This window comes from Oncorhynchus mykiss, chromosome 22 (assembly GCF_057628025.1).
Source record: "Oncorhynchus mykiss isolate SJ-2025 chromosome 22, ASM5762802v1, whole genome shotgun sequence".
NCBI lineage: Eukaryota > Metazoa > Chordata > Actinopteri > Salmoniformes > Salmonidae > Oncorhynchus > Oncorhynchus mykiss.
This window is the reverse complement of record NC_143043.1, coordinates 10,333,086-10,361,024: the sequence shown is the minus strand read 5'-3', so window position 1 is coordinate 10,361,024 and position 27,939 is coordinate 10,333,086. Positions and strand designations below refer to the sequence as shown.

The 27,939-nt window shown below is 41.0% G+C and overlaps 2 protein-coding genes and 2 long non-coding RNA genes across 9 annotated transcripts in view; 1 reads left to right on the top strand and 3 right to left on the bottom strand.

The window, feature by feature from the left end:
• The first annotated feature begins 3,709 nt into the window (after positions 1–3,709).
• On the top strand, positions 3,710–13,558 carry si:dkey-4e7.3 (nuc_hydro_CeIAG domain-containing protein). 3 transcript variants are annotated; one of them, XM_021578793.3, is made up of 7 exons: positions 3,710–3,859; positions 8,866–8,963; positions 10,875–11,065; positions 12,187–12,366; positions 12,440–12,551; positions 12,664–12,800; positions 12,893–13,558. In XM_021578793.3, exons 1-7 carry the CDS (start codon positions 3,765–3,767, stop codon positions 13,238–13,240), a joined length of 1,161 nt encoding a protein of 386 aa, XP_021434468.3. In that variant the 5' UTR covers positions 3,710–3,764; the 3' UTR covers positions 13,241–13,558. The 3 variants fall into 3 exon arrangements, with proteins under 3 accessions (XP_021434468.3, XP_090071509.1, XP_090071508.1); XM_090215383.1 differs by lacking the exon at positions 10,875–11,065; XM_090215382.1 differs by lacking the exons at positions 12,440–12,551; positions 12,664–12,800.
• LOC149972799 (uncharacterized) lies at positions 13,190–17,899 on the bottom strand. 2 transcript variants are annotated; one of them, XR_016490514.1, is made up of 2 exons: positions 15,392–15,758; positions 13,190–15,299 (listed from the first exon to the last, which is right to left on the bottom strand). It is a non-coding gene; the product is annotated as an uncharacterized LOC149972799 (long non-coding RNA). The 2 variants fall into 2 exon arrangements; XR_016490513.1 differs by lacking the exon at positions 15,392–15,758 and adding an exon at positions 17,571–17,899 and having other exon boundaries at positions 14,770–15,299.
• A 970-nt stretch (positions 17,900–18,869) lies between these two features.
• LOC149972798 (uncharacterized) lies at positions 18,870–20,884 on the bottom strand. Its single transcript, XR_016490512.1, has 2 exons — positions 20,147–20,884; positions 18,870–20,028 (listed from the first exon to the last, which is right to left on the bottom strand). It is a non-coding gene; the product is annotated as an uncharacterized LOC149972798 (long non-coding RNA).
• A 309-nt stretch (positions 20,885–21,193) lies between these two features.
• Positions 21,194–27,939, bottom strand: part of LOC110501313 (alpha-1,3-mannosyl-glycoprotein 4-beta-N-acetylglucosaminyltransferase A) — a 55,331-nt gene continuing 48,585 nt past the window's right edge. For all 3 annotated transcript variants that reach the window (XM_036958610.2, XM_090215380.1, XM_090215381.1), the window contains 7 exons: positions 27,735–27,842; positions 27,424–27,498; positions 27,084–27,202; positions 26,163–26,241; positions 25,825–25,885; positions 25,556–25,668; positions 21,194–25,447 (listed from right to left, as the gene is read on the bottom strand). In XM_036958610.2, the coding sequence (XP_036814505.2) occupies positions 25,421–25,447; positions 25,556–25,668; positions 25,825–25,885; positions 26,163–26,241; positions 27,084–27,202; positions 27,424–27,498; positions 27,735–27,842 (582 nt within the window). In that variant the 3' untranslated portion in view covers positions 21,194–25,420. The remainder of the gene's footprint in view (positions 25,448–25,555; positions 25,669–25,824; positions 25,886–26,162; positions 26,242–27,083; positions 27,203–27,423; positions 27,499–27,734; positions 27,843–27,939) is intronic.

Below are 27,939 nucleotides of genomic sequence, written 5' to 3'. Positions count from 1 at the left end.
ACTGGGGAAGCAAGCGACACCTGGAGGAGGTGGCAACAATCACAAGGACAGGTGAAACAGATCAGGGTGTGACACTTTGTTAGTTCTACCTTCTGTTTGAGTGAGAATTTGGTTTTTTCTTGCTGGAGCACACAAGCTACATTAGCCAACTGGTTAGACATTACACCATGGGCAACAACAACTGGCGACTAGTTCATTTTCAGACAAATATATTCAACTCTTCAACTACAGTTTGTCCACTGATCACTGCGTTTAGGAGGATAGCTAATTACTGAAATGTAGCTAGCTAGTTCACTGGCCAGGCAGCAGCCATTAACTACTCATGGACTCATGACATATTCTTTGATGCATTTGGGTTAACTTGCTCATATCAAGCAACACGTACCAGATCGTTTGTGGAAAGGTAAATATAACAATTAGTGGGCTCATTTTTTGAATGATCGGACAGTGAAACTAAAATAGATTCGTAGCTAGCTGGTGCTTTCGTTTATTTCCCAATTCATTTGGGGATCAAGCTGAAGCTGGGTTTCCCCCAAAAAATCCCAGTCGGAGCTCGTTTTCCTAGTTCTCATGAACGCACTGAAGTTTGCAATTTCCGAGTTCCCAGTTGTTTTGAATGCAGCATAAGAACACAGATGGCTCTTTAGATGGCTCTCTAGAGGATCTGTATGACATCATACACTCAAGAAGGCTCAACCATTCACCCGAAGGGTTTTTGCGTGGCTGTTTGGGCTGCATGACAAGTCGACCAGTGCACTAGTGTTAGATCTATGTGCCTGCCATTTTTTTCACTATCATGAGAAAACACCAGAAATAACTAATATTGATAACCATCTAGATGTCACCTTGATACAGTATGTTCAGTATGTGGGGATACCTAGTAGCCAATATTAGGGTGACAGTCACAGTAAACATATGCACACAATGCATGAAGCACGGTACACCCATCAGCAATACTTTTAATAAAAAAATAAACAATTGTCAGTTTTATAACTGAAAATGTACTATTATTTGTGTAAAAGTATTCCCACGCATGATCATGTGTGTGATCATATACAAATGTAAGCAAGGTTTGAAATTATTGTTTTAGTCAAACATTATATCTGTTCGGGCAATTTGCAGCCTGCAAATGATTTGTAATCATGTTCCAGCCCCCAGACCATCCTTTCAAGACAAAAATCGGCTAAACTATAGTAGAACACTTTCACACACACACTCCCTTCCACACACACACATTTCCTTTCGACACACCTACTCCGTTCCACAAATCCACTCGCCCATACTCCGGTCCAGTGATGCCAATTTAGCAATTTTGTTGCTAGATTTAGCAACTTTTCAGACAGCACCTAGCAACAAATTTGGCTAATTTTAAAAATGTATTTGAACGAGCCAAACCCAATGAATATAGTTGGTCACGAATGTTTGATCTTGAACAGAACTTACAACATCAATCAACATGTCTCAATCAAAATTGTACAGCCAGAAGAACAGAAAAGAGTGGGAGTCCAGAACAAATGTCAAATCATATTTTTGCAGAGATGGCCAGTCAATTTGAGTAACGTTAATATGTATTCTACGTAATGACGCAGTTTTACGTTATCACGCAATGACATCACAATGCCATTTAGCAACTTTTAGCAACAAATCAACCTGCCTCTAGCAACTTACCCTGAAAATGAGTTGGCAAGATGTGCCAAGGTGGCGGCTTGAACAGACGCTTTCTTACCGAGCACCGAACCAAACTTCAGAAAGATTGTGAAAAAAAAACAAGTTTACAGTCATTACTATCACCTAGATCTGAGTTAAAGAGAGGAATTAGGCAAGGTTGTCCTATCTCTCCGTACCTGTTTTTACTAATCACCCAACTTCTTGCAAATTCTTTAAATAATAGTCCTGTATAAGGTATTTCCATAGCTGGTAAAGAAATTATTATAAGCCAGCTGGCTGACGATACTACACTTTTTCTGAAAGACGCTAACCAAATTCCCATATTGATCAATGTGATACAATCCTTTTCCAAAGCGTCTGGTCTATATCTTAACATTAATAAATGTGAACTCATGGCTGTCAAAGATTGTGTGACACCTTCATATTATGGTATTCCAGTAAAAGAAGAACTTACATATTTAGGCATAACCATTACAAAGGATCAGAAGTCTAGAGGCTTACTAAATTTGCACCCTCTTATTAAAAAACCCCAGAAGAAGCTAAATCAATGGCTACAGAGGGACTTATCTTTAAAAGGTAGAGTCCAAATAACCAAGGCTGAAGGTATCTCTAGACTAACATATGGCGCTCTATCTTTTATATCTTGACAATAAAATAAGCAAGGAGATAGACCAGATGCTTTTCAACTTTCTGTGATGAAACTGTACCCATTACATTAGGAAAACTGTTGTAATGAACACTTATGAGAATGGTGGGCTGAGTTTTCTGGACTTTACTACCTTAAATAATACTTTTAAGATCAAATTGGAAAAAACCCTGGAATTTTATTCCTCATCGTGTCTTCTCTACTTTTGGTGACCTTTACTTCATGTTGTTTTGCAATTATAATATTGACAAAGTTCCAGTGAAACTTTCTGCTTTTCATCGGCAGGTTTTCTTGTCATGGTCCTTAATTTATAAACACAATTTTTCACCACACAAATATTATATATGGAATAATCGGGATATATTGTATAAAAATACTTATTTGTTTTTAGAATATTGGTTCTGAAATAATATCCTATTGGTGAGCCAACTGGTAAATGCAGAGGGTCTTTTACTCAGTTATAAGGAATTCTTATCACTTTACAAGGTCTCTGTAACACCTAAAGATTTTGCAAATGTTTTAGATGCCATTCCCTCAGGTGTTGCCCTATTATTCAGGAACGTGTCAAGACCTGACCCTCAGAGCCTACCTTCCATTAACCCTGTTGACTCATCAGTAAGGAAAGATTTGTTTCTCTTTTGGTCCATTCAACAACAGAGCGATACGAACCTTGTTTCATCAGGATGTTGTATCTACTATACCTTATTGCCTTATTGGAATGGATTTATTGATAATATCTGTTGGAAAAAAGTTTGGAAAAAAGTTTGGATGTTGCAACACACATACCTACTTGTTAACAAAATGAAGGTAGTTTCCTTTAAAATGATTCATAAATATTATCCTGCCAACCACTATATGAAGAAGTTTAAGGAAAACATCAACTCAAATTGCTCCTTTTGTAATGACCACCCAGAAACAGTGTTGCATCTTTTTTGGCATTGTATTCATGTAAGAAAAGTGTGGCAAGACATCAGTAGATTTATAATTGAACACTTTTATGAAGGTCTTACACTATTGTGGAGAGATGAACTGCTTGGATTCTTTACCTACGATAGAAATAAGCTGACACTTTTTATGTAATTCATTTCATTATTCTTTTGGCCAAATTTCACAATCACAAATGTAAATTTACAAAAAAAACAACAACATTTTCTTACCCTACAAAAATAAATTGAACTGGATTTTAAGACAATTAAATACTCTACTAACAAAAAAGCTGTTCGAATTATAAGTGTATGCATGTCCCTTAAGGTCTTTGTGTAATGTGATATTGTACCCCCTATCTCAATTTCCATTGTATATAATCTATACTTGTGTCCCGTCATGTACTCTATGTATTGATTTGTTGTTAATAATAAAAAATATAAAAAAATAGTTGGCAATACCGCTCCAGCCGCCATATTGGGGTGCAGCGCACGGATGGCCCAACCCGGAAACGAGAGAAAGGTCAATGACTGCGGCAAGATTATCGAGATTCAATGTTTATAGCGCTTTGGAGGTTGTTCATCTTTACCGTAGACATACACGGAGGTTAGCGGAAAGCAGGTGCATATACATTTATTTTTTATTAAAACATTGAGAATATTAATTTAAAGCGAGGCCTATGGATAGAGTTTATGCCATAACTTTGGGACACAACATCGTGAGACTTTATTCGTTCAACCAATACACAGACTCCCAAATGTTGTGTTCCCGTAGCTAATATGTATGGAACGCCGTTTGGGTCTTTACGTGTCAAAATAAACTTTTAATTTGACACGTCAAATTACACAATTCTATTAGAATGCTGTGTGTGATGAATTTGCACGTATAAACCAAGCGCCACCACTATCAATCAGTAGCACTGTCAAAGCTGTACCTAAAAGTATGTTTCAAGCACACACTGGCCACAACCGATGTGTTTACAATAACGCGATGGTAATGAGGCATCATTTTTTCGACCGCAACTTCTGGGTTATCTAGTTTTAGCTTGGTACCTAGCTAGCACCAATACAACCAGCCTGAAAACAATGACCAGTAGAAACTGCAGTCATTTTAATTATCCTTAACAATGATTTAGGAATCCTTGTGAGTAAATATTAACTAGGTAGCCACTTGTTGTTCGCCTATTGAAATTCAGTTCATTAAAATAATTAGCTAGCCAGCTACTTAACCCTGTTGCCCAAAGCTAACGTTTTTAGCAGCCAGCTAGCCTCATCTGGCTAGTGAGGCTCGACCGCACTGGGTTATGTGTTGTGAAGCTAGCCACAATAAGGATTTGGCACTATAGTGGAATTTGCGGTTTGCCTTCAAAATAAAATTACCTATTTGAAAGTGACGCAGAAGGTTATAATTGGTGGAATTATGCCATATTTAGACTAGATAATGTTAAACAAGGTTGGAATGTGAAGCAATGAAATGGGTTACCATTCTACCCGGTGACACCCTCAGAACACAACTGTGAAGAGTTTATGCAAATGTTAGTGTTCTTATCACAGGACTGACTGAATTCACCTCCCCAGTCAGCCTATTGTGTGCATTGACATTCATATTGTACTGCACAGCTTTACCTAAGGATTGGGGTTCAATGAAATGGGGTATCAGTCTACTCAATACCCAATATAGTTTTCCCAACATCCTCCTCAGTTATCAGACTCCAAAACATCCACGCAGTATTGTTTATCCTCTTGAATGGTGTTCAATACACATTGATAATAAATGTGGCTCAATTCACAGTTGTTTCAGATGTTTCTCTGGGTGTCACTGAGTAGACTGATAACCTATGTCATTGATCCGCAATCCATAGGTAAGGCTGTACAGTGAAATAAGTATGCCCCAAATGCAATTCTAAAGTCCAATACATCCAGTTTGATTTCAACAGCTTTGTGTCAAATGAACAAATGATTGTATTTTGTTGATTTTATATAACAACATTTCAACCTCATTTAGCATGATCTATTCAATTATGGCATAATTCTATTTGTATTCATTTGTATCGCTGTCAATTATACTTTTATTTTGAAGGCTAACTGCAAAGTTCACTATTGTGGCTATTTTCACATAAATGGGTCCGACAACCATTAATCAAATGAGAACTGTTTTATAAATGAGGGTTATTTTAGATGATGACACATACAGTGGGGAGAACAAGTATTTGATACACTGCCGATTTTGCAGGTTTTCCTACTTACAAAGCATGTAGAGGTCTGTAATTTTTATCATTGGTACACTTCAACTGTGAGAGACGGAATCTAAAACAAAAATCCAGAAAATCACATTGTATGATTTTTAAGTAATTAATTTGTATTTTATTGCATGACATAAGTATTTGATCACCTACCAACCAGTAAGAATTCCGGCTCTCACAGACCTGTTAGTTTATCTTTAAGTAGTCCTCCTGTTCTCCACTCATTACCTGTATTAACTGCACCTGTTTGAACTCGTTACCTGTATAAAAGACACATGTCCACACACTCAATCAAACAGACTCCAACCTCTCCACAATGGCCAAGACCAGAGAGCTGTGTAAGGACATCAGCGATAAAATTGTAGACCTGCACAAGGCTGGGATGGGCTACAGGACAATAGGCAAGCAGCTTGGTCAGAAGGCAACAACTGTTGGCGCAATTATTAGAAAATGGAAGAAGTTCAAGATGATTGTCAATCACCCTCGGTCTGGGGCTCCATGCAAATCTCACCTCGTGGGGCATCAATGATCATGAGGAAGGTGAGGGATCAGCCCAGAACTACACGGCAGGACCTGGTCAATGACCTGAAGAGAGCTGGGACCACAGTCTCAAAGAAAACCATTAGTAACACACTACGCCGTCATGGATTAAAATCCTGTAGCGCACGCAAGGTCCCCCTGCTCAAGCCAGCGCATGTCCAGGCCCGTCTGAAGTTTGCCAATGACCATCTGGATGATCCAGAGGAGGAATGGGAGAAGGTCATGTGGTCTGATGAGACAAAAATAGAGCTTTTTGGTCTAAACTCCACTCGCCGTGTTTGGAGGAAGAAGAAGGATGAGTACAAACCCAAGAACACCATCCCAACCGTGAAGCATGGAGGTGGACACATCATTCTTTGGGGATGCTTTTCTGCAAAGGGGACAGGACGACTGCACCGTATTGAGGGGAGGATGGATGGGGCCATGTATCACGAGATCTTGGCTAACAACCTCCTTCCCTCAGTAAGAGCATTGAAGATGAGTCGTGGCTGGGTCTTCCAGCATGACAACGACCCAAAACACACAGCCAGGGCAACTAAGGAGTGGCTCCGTAAGAAGCATCTCAAGGTCCTGGAGTGGCCTAGCCAGTCCCCAGACATGAACCCGATAGAAAATCTTTGGAGGGAGCTGAAAGTCCGTATTGCCCAGCGACAGCCCCGAAACCTGAAGGATCTGGAGAAGGTCTGTATGGAGGAGTGGGCCAAAATCCCTGCTACAGTGTGTGCAAACCTAGTCAAGAACTACAGGAAACGTATGATCTCTGTAATTGCAAACAAAGGTTTCTGTACCAAATATTAAGTTCTGCTTTTCTGATGTATCAAATACTTATGTCAGGCAATAAAATGCAAATTAATTACTTAAAAATCATACAATGTGATTTTATGGATTTTTTTTTTTTAGATTCCGTCTCTCACAGTTGAAGTGTACCTATAATAAAAATTACAGACCTCTACATGCTTTGTAAGTAGGAAAACCTGCAAAATCGGCAGTGTATCAAATACTTGTTCTACCCATTGTAGCTGTATAGTTAGCTTGATAGTATTTGATAGTATTTGATATAATTACTTAAACAGAATGTCGTTTTGCTATGTTTTGGGGAAGAACATTGTTTGCATCCATGAGCTAGCTTTCTTTTATGACCAGCACTGAAAGTGCGCGAGACAACTTTACCAGCATCATTGCATGCGTATCAATGAATCGTTTTACATATGAAATACTAGTGATAGTGTAATCAATGTGTAATAACTACGTAAAAAAACAATGAACGCGTTAAATTATTATATGACGTGGAGTCATATTCAGGTCCTGATTGATCAACTATGGAACGCATAGTCAACAAGCTTATTTGACACGTGAAATAGTGTATCTTTTTTGACCTGCAAAGACCCAAATGGTTCCATAAATATTCCCCAAATTCAGAGTCTGTTTACATTCAGCGAAAGATTTGTGCATTCAGACTCGCTGCCATGTGCGGAGTGGTATTGCCTTTGACAGGTTCGATAGCACCACTGTTGTTATAAGGTGTGCTCTCTTTCAAGGTGCATATACAGAAGTCGCACAAAATATTGTATTTTCCGCTGTTTGAAGCTGGTGTACAAAACAAAACTGAAAAGACGCAAAAACTTCAAGACCACTGAACACGCGTTTGGCATATGTGTTTTTCTGTTGCTCATTTGAAAAACGAGACGTCAGCCTTGGAGGTGTTTCCTGGCCGATTCTCAAGTTTTTAAAAAAGTGCTTGTATGACAGCCGTCTCGCTATGCTATTGGATAGAGAAATCACCACAGCTGTTCACCCCATGTTGGTGGGAAAATGGACAAATCAAAACCCAACCTGCATTTACACTTCGTGACGCAGTGAAGTTCCAAACTCCGTTTTAGACAGACAGACTTTATTACCAAAATTATCCCAATTTACACTTTATAGTCAATTTTGACACTAGAATAACTGACTCCTATCAATATCACAGGGCGTTTTCAAAGGGATTTGTTGCTTTTTAAAGCCAAGCATTGAAAATAGCTCAGAACAGTTTGACCGCTTCTTAGACTTGCTTCCGATGAGAATGACATACCTATAACTATCATTTCTATGTGAATTTGTTCGGTTGCCTAAAAAGTTACATATTGCAGCTTTAAATAATATTGATGTGTTTACACAATAAAACTCTATACTGTAGCAGACTGCAAATCATACAGGAATTTAAGCCATTCAGCTGCATGATCATTCATTCAGGCTTGTTCTTCTCTAGTCCCGATTGTGGCAACACATTCGATTTACACAGGAAAAAAAATAAACAATCCCTTGTCTGTCAAGGAATGTTGAATACAATTATATTTGAACTGAAGATTGTCCGTGGAGTTGATCCTTCAGTGGGTCAAAATTTTAGACAAAATATCCACCAGAAAGTATTAATAAACCGACTTCAAAACACAAGTCTCTGTCTGTAGCAATCAAGATTTGTTTGCTCATGACCTAAGGCACTTGCACAAGACAGAAGCGCATGCTTCCGATGCATGCCGAAGTCTTGCAGGTGTTTACATGGTTTTGCCCATGTGCCAGGTGATACACTACCAGGCGTTAAATAATATTTATCCTGGGGATATTTTGTCTGAAAATTCGTCCCACTGAAGGACCGAGCGCTCAGACAACCGGTAGAGTAAGTTGAAATGTCATTTCATTAAACATTCTGTCCTGTAAGGAAACTTTCCAAGTTTTTGCAGTGGCTTGTTTAACTGTATACCAACAATTGGTATCTCAGTCTGATTTATTAGACAAGTTTTCCTCTAGTTTATAGTCACTGACTTCACTCCTCCCTCTCTTTCACAACCCTCCTGGCCGCTCAAAGGTTCCCAGTTGCATGTGACGGTCACTTGTTAGCCAGGCCAAGAGGAGTAGCAGCCTGTCCACACCGACACAGCCCAGTCCTATTCTATTCAACTACAGGTAGGCTGTACCTCTATTCTAAGATGTCATGTGCTACATGTCATGTCGGTGGGTCCTGTGTGATTATGCTGTCCGACTTCATTGTAATTCTAAATCCCAGGCCACTGAACAATATAGGTACGGTCGATGTTCTCTTTATTGCAATTGTGCAACAATAACTGCAGATGATCAGATCTCACAATACCTGGACAGGTGTGAACATATTGAGACACTGCTGAGAGGGATTGTGAGATGCAGGTTTGCTTTTATTGCCATGAGTCTTGTCCTGGAGGCAGAACTGAGCGATTTCCCCATAGATAAGCCAGCTGTAAAGTAAAAATGAATGAAAACAAAAATTTGCTTTTTGGTCTTAATTTAAGGTTAGGGTTAGCAGTGTTGTTAAAGTTAGACTGTGGCTGTGACAGCTAGTGACCACTATGCAGTGCTAACCTGCTTGTGAGACAGGCAAAAAGCTCATAGAGGTTAATGGACTCATACTGGAGCCTAGAACACAGCCTGATCAGAACACACCGAGACAGCAGAGTCAGACCATGCATGTAATACGGAACATTTGTGTTTGTTCCATTATCACGTGCATGGTCTGACTCTGGTATCTCATTGGGTGAGAGGTTGTTCAACTTGAAAGAATAAATAAATCCGTGTATTGGATCAGACTGCAAATTGAATATTAATGGGTGTTTTAGTTTAGAAGTTTTCTGTGTGTACCAATTCTAAGATTGAATCCAATATTTCTGTTCCTGTGTTAATGTATCATAGTGGTTAGGTTATACTTTTTTTTTATCTGAATCCAATATTTCTGTTCCTGTGTTAATGTATCATAGTGGCTAGGTTATAATTGTTGATCTGTCTCTGTGTTAATGTATCATAGTGGTTAGGTTATAATTGTTGATCTGTCTCTGTGTTAATGTATCATAGTGGTTAGGTTATAATTGTTGATCTGTCTCTGTGTTAATGTATCATAGTGGTTAGGTTATAATTGTTGATCTGTCTCTGTTAATGTATCATAGTGGCTAGGTTATAATTGTTGATCTGTCTCTGTGTTAATGTATCATAGTGGTTAGGTTATACTTTTTTTTATCTGAATCCAATATTTCTGTTCCTGTGTTAATGTATCATAGTGGCTAGGTTATAATTGTTGATCTGTCTCTGTGTTAATGTATCATAGTGGCTAGGTTATAATTGTTGATCTGTCTCTGTGTTAATGTATCATAGTGGCTAGGTTATAATTGTTGATCTGTCTCTGTGTTAATGTATCATAGTGGCTAGGTTATAATTGTTGATCTGTCTCTGTGTTAATGTATCATAGTGGTTAGGTTATAATTGTTGATCTGTCTCTGTGTTAATGTATCATAGTGGTTAGGTTATAATTGTTGATCTGTCTCTGTGTTAATGTATCATAGTGGCTAGGTTATAATTGTTGATCTGTCTCTGTGTTAATGTATCATAGTGGCTAGGTTATAATTGTTTATCTGTCTCTGTGTTAATGTATCATAGTGGCTAGGTTATAATTGTTGATCTGTCTCTGTGTTAATGTATCATAGTGGTTAGGTTATAATTGTTGATCTGTCTCTGTGTTAATGTATCATAGTGGCTAGGTTATAATTGTTGATCTGTCTCTGTGTTAATGTATCATAGTGGCTAGGTTATAATTGTTGATCTGTCTCTGTGTTAATGTATCATAGTGGCTAGGTTATAATTGTTGATCTGTCTCTGTGTTAATGTATCATAGTGGTTAGGTTATAATTGTTGATCTGTCTCTGTGTTAATGTATCATAGTGGCTAGGTTATAATTGTTGATCTGTCTCTGTGTTAATGTATCATAGTGGCTAGGTTATAATTGTTGATCTGTCTCTGTGTTAATGTATCATAGTGGCTAGGTTATTTGATCTTTCCTTGTGTTCTGTGTCTCAGGCTCCAGTATGACTAGTAAGAAGCTGCTGCTGGATGTGGACTGTGGGGTGGATGATGCTCAGGCTATCATGATGGCACTGGCCACCCCTAATGTAGAGGTCCTGGGCATCACCTGTGTCCATGGCAACACCAATGTGGAGAACGTGTGCAAGAACACGCTGCGGGTGCTCCAAGTCTGCAACAGACTGGAGGTATAGTGCTGTTAATCTTTGGTAGACAATGTTAGTCCCTTTCAATTAGATTATATCGTTTATTTAGCTAAAATTGTCTTGACATATTTGTTGAAGTAAACAAGCACCCAATGGGATACAGGGAATGTGCTTATATTGTTACGAAATATAGAAAGTGCATTTAACGGTAAAGCTTATACATTGTGTACAAAACATTAGGAACATCTGCTCTTTCCATGAGACTGACCATGTGAATCCAGGTGAAAGCTATGATCCCTTATTGATGTCACTTGTTAAATTCACTTCAATCAGTGTAGATGAAGGAGACAAGTTTAAAAAATTACTTTTAAGACTTGATACAATTGAGACATGAATTGTCTATGTGTGTCGTTCAGAGGGTGAATGGGCTAAACAAAACATTTAAGTCCCTTTGAACGGGGTATGGTAGCAGGTGCCAGGCAGACCATTTTGTGTCAAGAACTACAATGCTGCTGGGTTTTTCACGCTCAACAGTTTGCTGTGTGTATCAAGAAAGATCCACCACCCTAAGGACATCCAGCTAACTTGACACAACTGTGGGAAGCATTGGAGTCAACATGGGCCAGCATCCCTGTGGAATGCTTTCCACACCTTGTAGAGTCCATGCCCCTATGAAATGAGGCTGTTCTGGGGGCAAACTCAAATGTAGGAAGGTGTTCCTAATGTTCTGTACATTCGGTGTATAGACTAATGTATGCATACCCTTACACAGAGGGGAAGAGATCACATGATGGGGAAGGATGCGATGATAGTCTGTTGACCTCTGTCTCAGACACATGACCTTGGAGCTCTACCCAATTCTAGAGCTCTGGAAACTGAGATCTGATTTGACATAATGTTCTGTTTACAGCAGTAGCACATAGACAGAGCATCATTGTGGAGAGGCTGGAGTTTACATCAAACGTTGCCATGACATAAGCAAAGTAGTTGGTTTAAGAAACAGATTGGCACCCAGACTAGTTTTTGACTCCGTGTTTTGGGATGCCCACTTACATAAGCTGGGCTCTTGAATTCATAGCAAGTGAAAGTGTAGAGGGAATACTATAAATGTTGCAATTTGAAACTATTGCATTCAGGGTTCTGACCTCTGTTCTGTGTTCTAGATCCCGGTATTCCGTGGTGCTGCCAAGCCTATCCTGGGGAATGTGATCAGTGCGGGAAACTTCCATGGCCAGGACGGGCTGGGGGATGCTCCAGACCCAAACGCTCCGGGGCTGGACATGCTGCAGATGGAAGGAGCGGTATCTGCACTGATCCGGATAGTCAACGAAAACCCTGGAGAGGTGAGAGAGCAGTAGACGCAGGCTACTCAATATGTGTGTGTGTCCCTGTTGTAAATGCAGGTGTTTCTCCCAGGTATCTCTGGTGGCCACAGCTCCCCTCACCAACCTAGCTCTGGCTGTAAGAATGGAGCCATCCTTCCCCAGCAAACTTAAAGGCCTTTACATCATGGGAGGCAACACAGAGTGTAAGGGCTATGATTTATTCGCTTCAGAAGATCAACTTATCTAGTATACTAATGGTAAATAGATAAATGGGTCGATTGCCATAGGTTTTAATAATTTGGTACCTGTCTTCAGCCAGAGGAAACACCACAGTGTGTGCAGAGTTTAACTTCGCTGCCGACCCGGAAGCAGCTTACATCGTACTGAATGACTTCCTGTGTCCCACTTACATAGCCAGCTGGGAGTTCACCTGCTACAGCAAGCTGCCCTGGGTAACATTCGTTTCATGTAATCAATAAATGATAAAACACTACCTTCCACATTATGATTGATGTTGTTTTCCTATTCTGGTTCCACCTGACAGTCGTGGTGTGATGACTGGCTGGCCCAGGAGTCAGAGAAGGCTCGCTTCATGGCCCGGATCTTCCGCCACAGTATGGAAGAGTCGAACAGCGAGCGCTTCCAGGCGGAGATGGTTTACGGCATGGGCTTTGTGTCATGTGACTCCTACGCCATGGCGGCAGCCATCGACAACACCTTTGTCACCGAGAGCAACCACATGGCGGTGAGCGTGGAGCTGACGGGCACACACACGCGTGGCATGATGATCCTGGACACACTGGGCATGCTGAAGAAGACTCACAAGGCCTTTGTCATGAAGAAGGTGAACATGGTGAGGTTTGAGCAGATGATGATGGACGCTCTGAAGTAATCTCTAGGTCTGCTACAGCTAACCACTAGACTGTAGAAGTAAACAAACAACTACGAGAACGCTCTATGGGACCGTAACCAGGGAAAAGTGACAACTCCAACCTCATCCAGTCACCCCAAGACCGTGGATGTCAAGGCAGCCCCCAACACCTCTCTGATTGAGGGGTTGGGTTAGATGTGGAAGACACATTTCGGTTAAATGCATTCAGTTGTGCAACTCTTTTCTCTTTTACTGTATTGTCAGCTCACGCTGATGTCAAGAATCATGCCTTGTCATTTAGATAAACATTTTTAAATAAATTGATTGAATTACAACTCATACCAGCAGTCGTGTGCATTAAACACTCCATTATGTCACAAGCACATTTGCAACACTTAATCCGTTTTATTGATACATTTATTACACCCAGTTGTTCAAAACAGATGCACAATTCAGAAATCTATCTTCAGAGCAGTCAAGGGGAAGGAACCTGGGTATAATGATTACGCCAATTCTATTGCAAAACGTTTCACAACAGAAACCGTTTAGGAGAGTTTCAATTAAACAAATTCAGGTAGGTCCCTCCCCTTTTCGTTCTGTTTCCATTTGGTTCTTAAACGGTAAACATTTTCCGTAATGAATACACCCCTGCTTTATAGAGTTTCTTGAAGTTTGCTCATTGCAGAACATGGAAGCAGAAGTACAGCCCAGCATAGAGTTCTCCCGCACATATGCAAATGTCTTTAGTTGTAATTGTGGTAGGCCTATTCACAGCAACACTTTAGTTTCTACCCATCGTGGCAGGAGGAAAATTTTTTACCAAATATTCTTTGATTACTATATCCAGTGGTGGAAAAGTACTCAGTTGTCATACTTGAGTAAAAGTAAAGAAACCTCAATAGAAAATGACTCAAGTAAAAGTGAACGTCACCCAGTAAAATACTACTTGAGTAAAAGTCTAGTATTTGGTTTTAAATATACCTAAGTACAAAAGTAAATGGAAGTTAAAAAACGTACTTAAGTATCAATAGTAAAAATATAAATCATTTTTATTTGACCTTTATTTAACTAGGCAAGTCAGTTAAGAACAAATTCTTATTTTCAATGACGGCCTAGGAACAGTGGGTTAACTGACTGTTCAGGGGCAGAACGACAGATTTGTACCTTGTCAGCTTGGGGGTTTCCGGTTACTAGTCCAACGCTCTAACCACTAGGCTACCCTGCCACCCCATTAAGTTCCTTATATTAAGCAAACCTGACGGCACAGTTTGTATTTTATTTTCTATTGACTGATAGCCAGGGGCACACTCAGACAATTTATAAACGAAGCATTTCTGTTTAGTGAGTCCACCAGATCAGAGGCAGTAGGGATGTTCTCTTGATAAGTGTGTCAATTTGACAATTTTCCTGTCAAAATAAAGTAAAGTACTTTTGGGTGTCAGGGAAAATGTATGGTGTAAAAAGTATTTTCTTTTCATTAGGAATGTAGTGAAGTAAAAGTTGCCAAAAATATCAAAAGTAAAGTACAGATACCCCAAAAAAACGACAAGTAGTATTTATAAGTATTTTTACTGAAGTACTTTACACCAGTGACTATCTTCTCTACAGAACAACTTCAATCACATTCTCAGGTGAAGTTAGCATTATAAATTACAATCCCCATACTGACCCTTTTAAGTTAGTTAAGCTACTATTTACAATTAATAATTTCAGTGCTGTCATTGTTCCAGAGATTTCCAACGTTGGTCCATTAATAGCCTTTCCTGCCCCGGAATCTAGACCTGTTATCTCAAATGAAATCGGATTTGTCACATGCGCCGAATACAACAGCTGTAGACCTTATGGTGAAATGCTTACTTACAAGCCCTTAACCAACAATACAGTTTTAAGAAAAATAAATGTTAAGTAAAAAGTAGAAAATAGAGGTAGATCAGAAACTAGTCAGTTCCATACATACGGATTAAGTGTTGAATTAATGTCATTGCTGTCACTGATGATCTCACCACAGATCTCTTGCACTCCAAGAAAGAGGTCTGCAATGCACAACAGTGGCCCTCCTTCAGACACTGACATCTCCCCCCTGCAGAAACAGACAACACAGGGTTAGCTAAATACTTTAAAAAAACATTTTTTTTTTACCAAGACTGGTGTTGTGTTTTTGATCATTCTCACCGTTTACATTGACCACACAACATATATTCATGAATACATAAAGCCTACCCACTACAACTACTACTACTAATGACACGTTCAAAACAACTGGGACACGAATCATGACATCAGTGATCTCCAGGTCGGAAAGTCAGTGCTCCAGAAAGAGACCCGAGTTCCCAGTTAAAATTCCGAGTTGAATGTCTGTTCAAATCGATTTTTCACAAGTTTCCAGTTGTTTTGAACACTCGTAAGTCGGAGATTTCCGAGTTTCCAGTTGTCTTAAACGTGGCATAACTATGGCGTCAAAACCGATCCAAAAGACGAACGAGCACTAAATGGCGCGGGCGAGCAAGATGAAGCGTCATTGCATGAGCAAACAGTCGAGAGAGAAGGAAATAGTCAAGCCAGCAGAGGACGGGTGCCGCGAGTGCACAGGACTGTCAAGAGTGCAAATCAAACTTGAGAGTTTACAAGTGCGACTTTAAGTAAGCAGAACATCATTGTCACATATCAACAACAACAAACAATATTGAACTATAAGAAAATAAACGTTAATTAAACGTGTATATTTTGGGTGGTGGGGGGGCGCTTTAAATTTTTTAACTGTGCACCCCCAGAAATAGCCACTTGTCATTGTCAAGTTTTCGCTCTCAATTGATCAAATTGCTATCTCTCAAGTCTTGTCACCTTTGGCAGGGTTGCCAGGTCTGGCAGAAATGTATAACCCAAATGACAAAACTCACTCAAAAATGTTTTTTTTTTCGCAGCAAGAGCAGGGTTGCCACATCAATCCAATATTTTTTTCCCCAATAATTTTATCGGGCGAATTAAGGAATATCAACGTACTTTTTAACAGCATAGGCTAAGAAGCAACATTCTGGTTTCCATCAAAATTATAATTCTTGTGAGTTTAAGAATATGTCACAAGAGAAAAGATAAATCGCCCTTATTAAACACTCCAGATAATTTGACTTGTTTTGACTGCTAAACAATAAGGCTAAGGGCTGTCTTAGGACATAGCCCTTAGCAGTGGTATATTGGCCATATAAAACAAACTCCTGAGGTGCCTTATGGCTATTTTAAACTTGTTACCAATGTAATTAAAACAGTAAAAAAATATGTAATTCCCGTGGGGCGTGGTCTGATGTACCGCGGCTTTCAACCAATCATCATCCAGGGCTCAAACCACCCAGTGTATAATTGTTAATAAACCCTGTCTGCACATGTTCATAACTACACTCTACGACAGGAGAGTTTGAGTGATGGAAGTTGGACTGAGGATCTCAAAATATCTGTTCAAGAAACACTTGGACGAATTTCAAAAAACGAATGTTACGTTATTTTCTGGCAATTGTGCCATTATGATGTGCCAGATGTTAAGACTACAACCCGTTATAAAAATCAAATTTGCGAGATTGACTTGTTATTTCAAAAGGCATAGGCTATTGACTCAAATCTGGGTTTATAATAGCAATTCAATGTTGCAATGGTTTGCTGAGCTAGATGCAGGTAGCCTATAGCCCCTGATAGTTCAATATCTCATTTCAGTCCACAATGAAACTGACATTAAATGTGGAGAATGACACATCTGCGATAGAACTGTGGCCATGATCACAATTGATACATTTCAATTTAATGAACTAAACATGGCCATTAATAATTGCATAACACAAGGCTACAAAAAAAGTTAGGGCTATTTATTAAACCCGTTTGCCAGCTCCATCCATGTAGGCTACACAAGTGGCACAAATTGATTCGCAATGACTCCAGTGATAACGTCATTTCAAACATATTTATTGTATTAGATGGTAAGCTACGTAGCCTATAATGGTATATAAATGAATAGCCTACTTGATGGCCAAAAGATGCACATGTACCCGATCATTCTCCACATGTAATGTCATTTTCATTGTGGAATTTTTCCCATAACAGAAGGGAATTCCATTTTCCACTCGCACAACTCTTCAGATCCCATAATTGAGCATGAGTAAACCCCTAGTTTGATACGGTTATCAATAAGAAAAGTCGACATTAGAATGCAGATTATTTTAAACCACCTCTGAGCGGATTTAGCTCAATTGCTATAGGGCGCCTAAAGTCGTTTTCCAATTCTTTGTGGCGATTATATCCGTTATAGCGCGTTAATATGCTTTATGGAAAAAGAGTGTCTCCATAATGACCAATCTAAATAGCCTACCTTCAACTGGTAAAACGTAATCACGACGTGCGCGCTGCTTTGTTTCCATGACATCTGCAGCTGTCTCTCAACCGGGGCTCTCTCAACTCACAATTAATTCACTCACTCAGTAACAGCCTACTCACTGCCTGATAGTTAGCAGCAGCAGGTATCTGAAATATATGTGTTTTTTAAAGAGAATGCCATTGCGGCCGCGGTGCAATTTAAAAGTAGCCCAAAAACCTGCACCCGCAACCAATACATTTTTCAATGTATCCCAATTCACAAGAAAACTACGAACATGGCAAGGGCGGGCTTACAGGCGGGTGAGTGTCTAGAAACCTTAGATTGGCCACTTTCACTGACGTGATGGACGAACTAGCTACATTTCTGCCATTGTGTTGTGATTGGCTATTACGAGCCTTCTGTTCGCGATGCACTTGCAAAGCCGTCTGTTTAGCTAGATAGCCGGGTTGAGTAATAAGTGCCGAACGACTTGAGGAACCCAGCAGTTTGATAATCAAATTAATTAGGAAATAAATTATAATAGGTACACTATACCTTGCTGCAGCACTCTCTCAACGCACACACCAGTCAAGCCCTCTCCACCATTCATTCACTCACTCAGTTACAGCCTGCTCACTGCCTGATAGTCAGCAGCAGCAGGTACCAGTGAAATATATAGATGTTTGTTTTCAAAGAGAAATGGAATGGCGGCCGCGGTGCAATTTAAAAGTAGTACAAAAAACCTCCAGCAATACATTTTCACCCGCGACATCGTATTCAAAGTAACCCAGTTCTCAGGAAAACCGCGAACGTCACAACCCTGACCTTTGGTTTGGATTTCAGTCTGATGGTTGGGCGGGCTTACAGTCTAGACACTTTAGATTGGCCACTTTCACTGGTGTGATGGACGAAGTAACAAATGCCTACTATTGGCCAGTCCAGCGTTGTGATTGGCTATTACGAGCCTTCTGTTTGCGATACACCTCAAATCCGTCTGTTTAGCTAGATACTGTAGTTCGGCACTTAGTGCTCAACCCGACTACCCAGCAGCTTGATAACCAAATTAATTGGGAAATAATAGGTACACTATACCTTGCTCTATCAACGCACACACCCCTCAAAACCTCCCCACCATTCACTCACTCATTCCACGTTGAGTGGAATGTACTTGCTAAACTTAGCTAATTACTTATTAGCCAGCAAAACGAAAAGCGGTCAGCTCTTCTGACACCATGAAACGAGTCGACTAATTGCAGACAGGAGCCAATATTTGGGGTATTAAGCCTAACAAAGGACACACACAGCACATTCTTAAAAAATAAAAGTATTTGAAAATACAAAAGGGGAATCTTCTACCTCTCATCCAGAGCATAACCAATCACAAATAATACAATGTAAACTGAATCAGCTATTATTCAACAAATACATTTGCATGTTCAGGAACTTGACTGAAATGCTGCCACAAACAGAATATACAGACAAAAAGAAAATATCCACACACAGTGTGTACACTTTAAACTGCAGGTAGCCTACAGGTTAAGAGCATTGGGTTGTTCTTCCAGGTCGCTGGTTCAAATCTCGAGCGGACTGTGAAAAATCTGTCGATGTGCACTTTGGCGAGGCACTTTACCCTATTTGCTACCTGTATGTCACTCTGGATGCGAGTGTCAACTAAATGGCTAAAATGTAAACATATGCAAAATGATGCATATAATAGGAGTGTAAGGTGCATAGTCTGTGGATGAATAGTGCAAAGTCCATGGATGAAAGGACCAGGTGGACGGTTGGTGAGGGCCAATGACAAAGGGGAAGAAACTGTTCTGTGGCAGGAGGTTTTGCCAGAGGGGAATGTTTGGAAGAGGGGGTGGAAGGGGTCGGCAACAAACTTCCCAGCACACTTCTTTGCCTTCGATTTGTGCAGGACAGCCAATGACCCTCTCAGCAGACCAGACAATCCGGATGGACTCGGTGGTCATTTAGAACAGAATCTGTACACACAGCATTCAGAGCAGGGCTGAGAACAAAAAACACCATGCATTCTCCAAACATTGGACTGAGGAAAATATATATATTTTTTAAATAGTAATTGTCTGATTGAGAACTACTATTATCTATCAATTACAGAATCTAAAATTATTTATAGTTGACAATGGACGTTTTATTGAATAGATGTTATCAGCAAGCCAGAGCCATCTGAGGAAAGTGCACAAAGTAGAACAAAGATTTACAGTAAGTGCGAACAGAATACATTTATCATTCCACCTAAAACAATGACATAAGCCCTGTCCCAATGAATCTTTGCTCAACTCTTCACTTCCTTTTCAAAACCCATTGGAGGTCTTAGGCAAGGAACTTTGGGTCATCTCTTATGGGCGTTTAAGGAGGCGGCGCGATGGTCAGTCCTTGCATCCATAACGCGGTCTATGAATTTGAGAGCGGTTACATGTCCCCATTCCTATCCCTCAGCTTTTTACTAAACAGGGGCAAGAAGAACGCTTTGTTATTGTTTCAACTGTAGATTGCCACTTTAGGAAACAAATAAATGAGCATACAAGTATGTTTAAGCATACATGACTTGTGTGGTGCCATACCTTTAACTCCCAAATTAAAATCATTGTACAATCCATAGACATTGGTAAAAAGGTAAACAAAAGGATGCAATGGAGATTGAGGAAGGTGGAGCGATACATATGTGCAGAGTTTTTTAAATTAAGGCATAAAATGAGTTGGTAGTCCACCGTATAGTGCAGTAATTTCTGAATCTCGATATGTAGAAAATATTTCTTCAGGTTAACAAATACATCTTCTCTAATTAATTTAAATACGTGCGGGAATGAAGTTCTGCTCACTCACTCGTAAACTCGTAACTGTAATTTGTGCGCACCACACCGGTCTACGCTCCCTGAACCCGTCCTCTGCTCGCTCGACCACATTTCTTCTCGAGCAATGTTTCATCTAGCTCGCGCGCGCCATCTAGTGCTCGTTCGACTTTTGGATCGGATTTGACGCCATACATAACTAGAATTATTCAGGCTGGTGCAGAAAGCTGTGCACTTCGCAATGGAAGTGTGGCTTAGCCAACCAACACAATTAATGGTAGGCCTACGCGTTAAAATAAAGGATGGTATACAAGTTAAACTGTCAACGTTACCTAGCAGCCAGGTCCTCAGTTAGGCTTTCCTAACGGTAACGTTACCTTTATAACGCAGTCGTGTTGGAGACATGCGTTTAAGACAGCTTTTGGATCAATTACGCAAGAAATGTATAAGAAAATACAATTTGACACGGTCGTTGTTATGCAAGCCACCATCTTTGATTGCAAAGTATCCTGGGAATGCGGAAGTGAACTATATGCATGCTGGGAGTGTTTAGTTCCTGTATAAAAAAAAAGTTAGCGATTGTAATGTACTTTTTCAAGTCTACTGCTAGGGGCCACTCAAGGCTCACAGAACATCAAAAGGAGCACGAATGCAAGGAGAACTCAAATATAGCAACTGAGTCTCCAACATGATGCAGTCTGATTCGAAACTGGCTGGTTGGCTAGTTCCACATGGATGTGTGGCTGATGGTGATGAGTCATTCTCCTGACTACGTTACTTGAAAAAATGAAACCAAGGCAGGAAACAGATGGGCATGAATTGTTTCAACAAGTTTGATTTATTTAAAACGATGAGAATGTACATCCATGTCAAAAGCAGAGGCAGACATACTAATGTACATGAAGGCACATGGACTGATGGGGAGTAGGTGGGAGACAGGCAGGGGTGGGAGAGCCTGGCTGTCTCAATAGTCTATCCTTCATCCACTCCTAGGGTCTAGGCAGGCATCCTCCATATTGCTTTTATATACAGTCTTCGATAAGCGTGGATGAAGGGCAAAATACAAAGATGAAAGGAACCCAATTTAAACTACTGAGGCACACCCACAGTTTGCGTTCCCCTCTGCCCCAGCCATCCTCCACATGAATGGCACGAGTTTATACAGGAAGTCGCAAATACATTTATCTGCAAAGCTCTGGCAAAGTAATGTATAGATCTGGCACGATTCACAGTTTTAGAGTATCAGATCTAAATAATACATTTCTATCCGAAGGTTTTAGAATGTTGTACTCTTTACATAAGCCCCAGGTGTGAGCAAGGATCTGGTTTGACCAGGGGGCTCAGGGGAAGGGCCAGCTCCATGCAAAGGGGGTTGGTTGACCAATCAAATCACACACACCATCAATAACAAACATTTACAAACAAGCAAACATGGTACAAAGTGTCCAGCTTTTGAAAGTTTTGCCCAAATCCCAATAGAGTACCACAGTATGAGTCATAATAGCCATAAAACCTAGCGGTAAAACATGGAAATTGCTCCAATCATTTTTCCCCATAGGGGATTTTAGAAACACAAAGGGCTGTGTTTGGTGTAGGCTTACCCTGACATGACATTTTGATAACAGTGTAAATATCTCTAGGACAAGGTGACATATCAATATATTTGCTTGTATGTTTACCCCCAAAATTGAAACGCTAATTAGCTGCTAATGTGGCCAACATAAAGAGTTACAAATGCCATGATCTGGAAGAGACTCGAGTCAAAGGTAAGGCTCTCTGGATTAACTAATGTTAGCTAAATGTAGTAATGAATACATTTGATTAATTTCTTTAAATGGACAACTCTGAACGGTCTTGTGGAAGTTTTACATTTACCCTTTGCTAAGAGGTGTTGTGTATCAGCTAGAGATGACATGCAGGGATTTGTAGTTTTGCGTGATGTCTGTTTTGACGCTAATTATTATTTTCAAATTTCAAAGTAAATCGAGCCTAAATACATTGAAAAAAATCACATTGGATGAGAGGAATTTACATGGCTATCAAAATGTCACACCAGGGTAAGCCTACACGAAACAACCCTTTGAGTGTTTCTAGAATTCCCTATGGGGAGAATTAAGGTGGGAAAACGATTGGAACTATTTCTCTGTTTGACAGCTAGGTTTTATGGGTAGTATGACACCGCCACTGTGGGGCTCTATCGACCCCTAGTCTGTATCCTAGCAAGGACAAAAAAAACAAAAAAGGATTGGGTAGGAATTAGCAATAGCACCACCCTGCTCTCTTATAGTGTAGATGGGATTTGTTCCTTATAGCTGTCCAACCCTTCTAGATCAACATTACGTGCTGAGGGGTTGGGGCTAGGGGGCTATTTAGAGTTGGACGTGTGTGTGCATGCACATCTGACATTTAAAATAGCACCCCCAAATAAACCGATCACTATCTTCTCAAACGTGGATGGATTTCTGGTAGGAAAAAAAATCCTTCATAAAATCTTACTGTATAAACATCTCATGGAAACCAGTTTTGACCTATCCTGAAATGAGGCAAAGAGCATGTAGGGCATTTAGACAATGCAAGTTGCTTTTCTGTATATCTACAGAGTGAATAAAGCACCACTCCAAGTGGAGCCTGGCTGTCTGCATGCAGCCCTCTGCAACAAGACGGCACAGAAAAAGTACAGCAGTCGACATCCTGTCCAACTACTAACTACCAGCAGTCTCAGATTGGACAGATTCCGGCATCACATGGGTTAGAACTCATGAGGATGTCAGAAGTGTGAAATGACATTCATTGGAGATGGTAAATGAGAGCACACCAACAAAAAAAAGTATAGAACATTAAACAAATTCAGTGCAACTTTCTAAATAGCATTTGATCGTCAGTTTAGAAATTCCTTCCCAATTTACAGAAAATGAAATGTAATAATGTCCCCAAAAATATATTCCCCATTGCTGACGGTAAACATGGGGCACACTGTACAATTGGTGGTGATTTATGGTGCGGGGCGGCAGCGTAGCCTACTGGTTAGAGTGTTGGACTGGTAACCGAAAGGTTGCAAGTTCAAATCCCCTGAACAAGGCAGTTAACCCACTGTTCTTAGGCAGTCATTGAAAATAAGAATTTGTTCTTAACTGACTTGTCTAGTTAAATAAAGGTATACAATAAATGGTGGAACCACTACCCCTGTGTAGTCAAGCAAGTATCATGTATTCTGTAAGGACCTATAGCATTTCAAACCTCCAAGGGTGAGTCAACATCCCCCTATGTAGGGTAGAGGAAAGGGAGGGAGTGAAGGGTTTGGAACAGAGCCATTCAGGAAGTTCTGCTTCATCTCGGATGAGCAGGATTTTAAGGCACTTGGGTCTGATCTAGCACAAGCCTCGGCCAGCATCTCTGGCTTAAACTTGCTACATCCATTTTTGGAATTATAAATACACACCCATTGATTCGTGAATAATATAACTTAATATAACCTCATGAACTTGGTTCAACAGTCGTACCCCCTCAGAACCCAAATAAGCTTGTTTTACTCCAATGTTAGTAAACAAACACTGTATAGCCTTAGTTAAATCTATCATTTTGATATATTGGATGGTCAGTCCACTGTGAATTTGAGAGTGGTTACATTTCTTCAGGCCAATCTCTGCCTTTTATTATTATATTTTTTTTTTACCAAAACAGAAGCAGGTTCAACTTAATGTTTCAATTAAGGGTTCTAGCTTCAAGGACTGTTCTGACATCTCTCATTTTAACTGACTGTCTAGGAAAGGTCATCCAAAAACAGACTCTGGACCAGCAGATGGAGCCAACCTCTATCTGAACCAACCAGCAGACAAGAGAACATGGAACACCAAGTCGCACTGTGAAAACAATTATTCATTTTCGGAAAAAAAAGAGCGGGTGCAGGCACATATCAACTACCGTAGTATAAACTCTTCACAGAATAAAAAATACAAGTTCTGACTTTTAAACCTCTTGTACAAATTAAGGATTTATTTCAAATAAATTAATTCACCTTCATAGATCATTGTCATAGTAGTAATAATATCATCAATATAGAAATATCCCTTCAGGTATGCGAAGTAGGCCAAAGTCTGATTGGTTTACCACTAAAAGGGCATCTTTCAGCCTGGCTTCCTGTCAAACGAAGTAGAACGATAAATATGGTTTCCTTCAGTCACCAAGATTATCCATTTAATAATGAATAGGATTAAACTGTCCCAGACACAGCTCTTAGGTAATGTAGGTTTTTGCCCTAGAATGACTAGGGTTGGGACAGGTAGGCTGACCCTAGATCGGCGCCTACAGGTTACTTTTACCCAGAGCATTCTTCATCAAGAGATAGTCTGGCAGACCTGTCACTAAAGATACGGGAACCACATTTTGTTTGCCATCATTCCCTCAAAAGAAGAGCTGAGGAGAAAGGGACAAAGGCAGTTATCCACCACCATAAGATGACTGACACCTTACTTGGTCTATTACTTGCTGTTTAGCAAGAACACAACAAAAAGCAACAGGTCCATGAGGCTAATACACATCCTTCAGTCACCAGCAGGGGGCTCTGTGGCTCCAGTGACAGTGCAATACCCCAGCTGACCAGACCAGAGATGGTTGAGAGCACATGGAGCAGTGAGCACCTACTTTGCACCAGTGTTTGGGTGACATCAGCCCCTCAGGTCAGTCTCTCTGAGTCACAAGCCCTCTGTGTAACACACAGTTACCTCAACTGTCAGAGCTGGGAACGGAATTCTGCCGACACACCCAATTCCTTCTGATACTTTAAATGTCTCTTTTTTGTACAGTAGTAGTCACATTTACGCAAAAAGATAGAGAAGGAGAGCAAGAGTGAGAGCAAGTGAGAGAGAGCAAGTGAGCGAGAGACAGATTGAATGAGAGTGTCCTCAGACAGAAGCCCTGAGAGAAGTGGCTCTGGTGAGCTCTGAGGATGTCACTGCCGGTTGCCAGAGGGCCCCTGGTCAGCAAGTGTTAGGCGCGTCTGCGAGCACCCCGGGGCCGGGGGCCTGGTTTGTGGCCCCCCGCCTTATGTCAGCCTGGTAGCTTTTTTATGTGGATCTACAAAAAGACACAGAAACACAGACATGTCACACACCTGGGTACATAGAACAATAGATACATTTGATAAAAGATTAAAAGACAGATGACGCTGTGTGATTGGCTGACCTCGCTGAGGATGGCCCAGACAGCAGAGTCTTTGATGACAGAGAGACGCAGCGCCACCACCGGGTTGAAGGAGGCGTCTACAGCCCCCTCTGCCACACCCTTCTCAAACTGACCTAGAGAGAGAGAGAGAGAGAGAATAAGAGCTGGGATTGAGTTTGTACATTGTTGATCAGTCTGTGGCAGGAAGAATGCGAGTGGGTAATGTGATCAGGGTGCGTTCTGAGTAGAGAAAGATAACAGGACAGGAGGGTTGGTGCAGGTCCACTCACCGATTTTGTAGTAGCTGTCTTCAGTCCGCTTGTACTTCTCTTTGGTTTTTGGTCCAGTTTCCTTCAGACAGACATTTTGGGATTATTTGTGTAAGGTTCTGCATACACTAAGTAGAGAGCCTTGGTAACGCTAACATACAGAAAACTACACACTGTGCTCATCTCCCGCCTCCTGCACTGATATCGATTGGAGCAGGCAATGCTCATGATCGTGTCAATAACCAAATCAATACACATTGAGTGATCGGTCAATAAACCAAATCAGACAAGTGCCCTGCCTCTGTTTCCACATCATTGCACACTGTCATCTGAATGTTGTCTGAATGTTGTCGACTTACCAAGAAGGGCAGTATCTCTACGGTGGTGTTCTCTATCCTGTCCCCAGGGTGTTCCTGGTTCCCACTGCGGAACAGGAACCTGCCAATCACACAACACCTATTAATGCATATACACGTCCCATGGCACACTCATGAATACGCATACCCACACCTTCCTTACACGCAACACTGTCCTGTCACACAATGTGCTGTGCTTTTAGAACGACATCTGACAAGTCTAAACTAAGCCTGAGGCAGCAATGGCACACGAGCACATTCATTCACCCCTCCACTTAAGCTGTTAATGAATCTTGTCACACATCACATGGCTAACAGGTGCAAATCAAGCCCAGACCCCAACACTGGAGAGAGATCAACGGCTGCTATGAACAGAAACACTACACATGAAACAGTGATGAGTTGGTCTCTCCTCCTTCCCTCTGAAGCTCCCTGACTTCTAACACCTCTATATCCTCTTCTCATTTATCCCTTCCACATCCCCTCACCTAGCCCCTTCTTCCACATCCCCTCACCTAGCCCCTTCTTCCACATCCCCTCACCTAGCCCCTTCTTCCACATCCCCTCACCTAGCCCCTTCTTCCACATCCCCTCACCTAGCCCCTTCTTCCACATCCCCTCACCTAGCCCCTTCTTCCACATCCCCTCACCTAGCCCCTTCTTCCACATCCCCTCACCTAGCCCCTTCTTCCACAGCCCTTCCTTTCTCTCCCCCCAAACCATTCCGTTCTTTCTTTCCGTGAATCTCTCTCCCTCTCCTAGGAGGCAGTCCTGGGAATTCTTATTTTAGAACACTCATTAGCACACTGAGCCCCAGAGAGACAGGCACGCTAAAGCTTGTGGAAGAGTGTGTGACACGACCTCCCTTTTCCCTCTCAGAAATGACACACAAAAAGCGTGCGCGCACACAAACTCCCTACTCACCGCTCTATGCTGACGGGCCTGTCGAACTTGAAGAGGACGTAGTCTCCAGCAGTAGGGTTGATGGCCCAGAAGAAGTCTTCTCCTAGGTAGGTCTTGTCCAGCGTGTGGCCCTGGTACACCTACACAGCACAATATTAGCTAAATGCACTCAAAACCTTCCAGTAAACTTCTCAAATAATTATACAAAGCAAACTTTTAAAACGCATTTCAAAACACTCAATACCGGGCATACTACCTTATTGAAATAAAAAGCCAATAATGAAAACATGCGTAAAAAAACAATATACATCTTTCAACTCATAAGGCCAAGGTAGAAAGTTGTGTTTTAAAGGTGATGTACCTTGAGAGACGTGGACACCTCAGCAGGTGGGTTCACGTGGATTTTATGGAGCAAGGGTTTCAGGAAGTCCTTATCCTAAACAGGAAGAGGAAGTGAGACACCAGCAGGGACGACAGGAAGTGGTCATACCGGGGGGGGGGGGGGGGGGGGAAGAGTCAGCATGGCCTAGTATAATGGCCGTGAGTTGGTCGGTTTAGGACATATCAAGGTAGTGATTGGGGGTATTTAGGAAATATGGTACAGGAAATTTGATCAAAGGCTGATGCAGGGTGAGTGATCTAGAGGGAGGGTGATAGAGGTTTATGACCCACAGTGAGTTTCTGGATCTTTCCAGCCAGAGAGGAGTGTAGCCCCACATGTTGAAAGAGAGAAGGCCTGAACCGCACACGCAGACTCGACTTCTGCCGCTCACAGTGCTTCTGTAGGGAGAAAGGGTAGATGGAGAGAGTCAAGAGAGTTGATGAAGATACCACACACACACACACACAAACAAACAACCAAACAGGGTGTGTACGT